Source organism: Castanea sativa, chromosome 10 (genome assembly GCF_040712315.1).
Source record: "Castanea sativa cultivar Marrone di Chiusa Pesio chromosome 10, ASM4071231v1".
NCBI lineage: Eukaryota > Viridiplantae > Streptophyta > Magnoliopsida > Fagales > Fagaceae > Castanea > Castanea sativa.
Window position 1 is genome coordinate 11,818,275 of NC_134022.1, and position 2,608 is coordinate 11,820,882.

The 2,608-nt window shown below is 36.1% G+C and overlaps 1 protein-coding gene across 1 annotated transcript; it reads right to left on the reverse strand.

Annotated features, from left to right (window-relative positions):
• Positions 1–598: 598 nt before the first annotated feature.
• Positions 599–1,970, reverse strand: LOC142611552 (protein RGF1 INDUCIBLE TRANSCRIPTION FACTOR 1-like). The gene is made up of 5 exons (XM_075783615.1): positions 1,841–1,970; positions 1,579–1,755; positions 1,396–1,470; positions 1,165–1,305; positions 599–1,073 (listed from the first exon to the last, which is right to left on the reverse strand). Exons 1-5 carry the CDS (start codon positions 1,841–1,843, stop codon positions 693–695), a joined length of 777 nt encoding a protein of 258 aa, XP_075639730.1. The 5' UTR covers positions 1,844–1,970; the 3' UTR covers positions 599–692.
• Positions 1,971–2,608: the final 638 nt, after the last annotated feature.

Consider the following 2,608-nt stretch of genomic DNA (forward strand, 5'->3'; position numbering starts at 1 on the left):
TAAAAGAAATGTTAAAATTTAAAATGTTAAAATTTAAAAAACTCTATGCGGTAAGAAATTTAGAAGATTTGAATTCTATTTTAATATTATATAATGTAAAATTAAAAGTAGAATGTATGATGTATTATTACTTATTAGAGTGATTTTTTTTTTTTTTGAAAACTTATTATCAAAGTGATTATATAAATTAAATAAAGAAGCTTTTTGGTAATCCAAAATAAATTTTTTGCATGTGTCACTACTCTTTTGCTCTTTGGTTAATTTAAGTTTTTTTTTTTTTTGGGCCCAAAAACCAAACGAAGACTCCAGCATTACCAAAATCACCTAAATTCAATTTTTTTTTGATAATCTAAAATATACTTCTTCAATTGTCCTGGAAGATTAGAAACCTGCCCTCTTTGCGTTTAATTCCCACGAAGGGAGAAATACAGAAGGGACAGAAGAAAAAAACAAAAAGCAAAATACTTTTTTCTAGGTTTGTCCATTGAAAGAGCATTTATGTACTTAAAATGCAGCCTTTAGAACGATGAATACGTTGGCGAATTGGAATCATTAGCCTGCAGCTAGATAAAGATAGAGAGGACAATTATCACTCTGCAAGTAAAAAAATTTCTCCCCTAGCAAAAACAATCAGTACACCACCTGAATATCAAAAGTCCTTGGCTCATTCTCCCATATGATATCACATTCAATTAATTCAAAGGTGAACGGTGAGGCACACCCTTTCTCCGGTTCAAAGCCACCGCAACCTCCGCCGTCGGCGAGCACTTCTTCTGTAACGAAACTCGAGGCACCAAGTTTAAGCTGCTGCGTTTCTTTTTCACGAATTCAGAAGTGGTGGCAGTACAAGCTAGTGTCTTGAAACTCACTGCACCACCACAACCACTTGCAGTTGCAGTACTTCTAGACCCGGAGAGAGAAACGCACGAGTCAAGGACCGAATCAGGGGTCATTTGAACATCTTCTTCATTCTCTGAAACTGTAAGGCTCCGATCACTTCTCGCTTTGGCTGGTAATATTGGTAAGAATTCACAGTTTCCACTACTGTTAGTGGTCACTAGCTGATGATGAACCTGTAACATATATGTATATAGTGAAAACAAGGATGACCCAGATGGTAAAATCGAGTTAAAATGGTGAAAATTTTGACTGGGAAAATGGAACCTTGCAATAGAGAGAGCAGAAGTAGTAAGGATCTTGAAGGCTACGGTCGCATGTAATGCAAAAGTTGCCTGAGCCTCTAAAGGGGCGGGACATTGGCCTTTGGTTCAAAAATACCACTTTTGCACTGTTTGTTGTGTATGGCTGTACAATTAAACAAAACCAAAGATCTGAAATTTCACAGCAAGAAAAGAAGAAAGTAAACTATTTGGTATTTTTTAAGTTCATACTTACTTGAACAAGGGAACAATTCATCAATTTTTGAGCATCACTCAACCTTATAACATCATGATAAACATACCTTCTTATCTGAGACCAAAAAAGAAAATGATGAATTTGATGTAAAATTAATGAGGTGCAAATTTGTACCTACAACTTTTAGTATTGGTGAATCTATGTGCTGGTTTAGGTATGGACCTGTAAGAGACGATGACAGCGGTGAGAAGGCACGCAATGGGGGCAGATGCTGATGGAACAGTCCAAGCAAAAGATGTTCTTCTCATTCTTCTTTGCAAACTCGTGAATTATACACGGATTAAAGAACTTGTCTCGCAGAAGAATCTCAAGCCACTGAGGAATTAAGCTTACACCAACCTGAAAATCAAAAGAGTAAAATTGGTCCATGTAATTCTTTTGCTACAAGAGATAAGAAAGTTCAAAACTCAAATAGTGAGCTCACCATGTCTTTGAAGTAACAGAGAATTATAAAAGGGTTGGGTGTATATGTCAGTAATTATTAAGCCTGGAAATTAAAGCCAAAGGTCACTCTAAGGAGAGAGAGTGACAGAAGGAAAGTAAAAGAGAGAGAGAATGGTGTAGTGCAAGAAGAAAGAGTGCAAGTTAAGGAAAAGAAAGAGCAGTCAGCTGCAATAGCAATTGGGATTACTATTACTAACAAGTGAGAGCAATAGTGGAGACTGAACAGGTTGGGCTTGATTTAAAGCAGAGGGGAACAAAGATCAACAAGTTGTTCGAAGAGTTATGTACGTGTAGGCTTTTGAAACATCAAAATCAAATCTTTTCGCCGTTTTGGATCAAAACCTACTTTCCTACAACTTTTGAAAAGTCTGAACCCATCTTTAATACACTACACAGAACAAAGCAATGGATGGTGGTATCTTATATTTTTAACGTGATCAGATACTGTGCTAGACTGCCAAATGCCATTGGCTGTCTAAAAGGCCCCTACCCCCTCTAAGACCCAAAACTACGGTGACTGTTTTCTCGGTTCTCGGTGAAAACAGAAAAAACTTTTGGTAATCCTGCTTGGTTAGCAACTTTTATTATTATTATTTTAGTGTAGGAGCTATGACTTTTTTTTTTTCTTTTTCTTTTTCGATGTGATACCAATTTAAAGCAGTCATTCATGTCCTGAAGAAGATGAACGAGATGAGATAATAACTGAAGTAAAACTTTTCGATGCATTATTTTAGGTGCAATATATTAA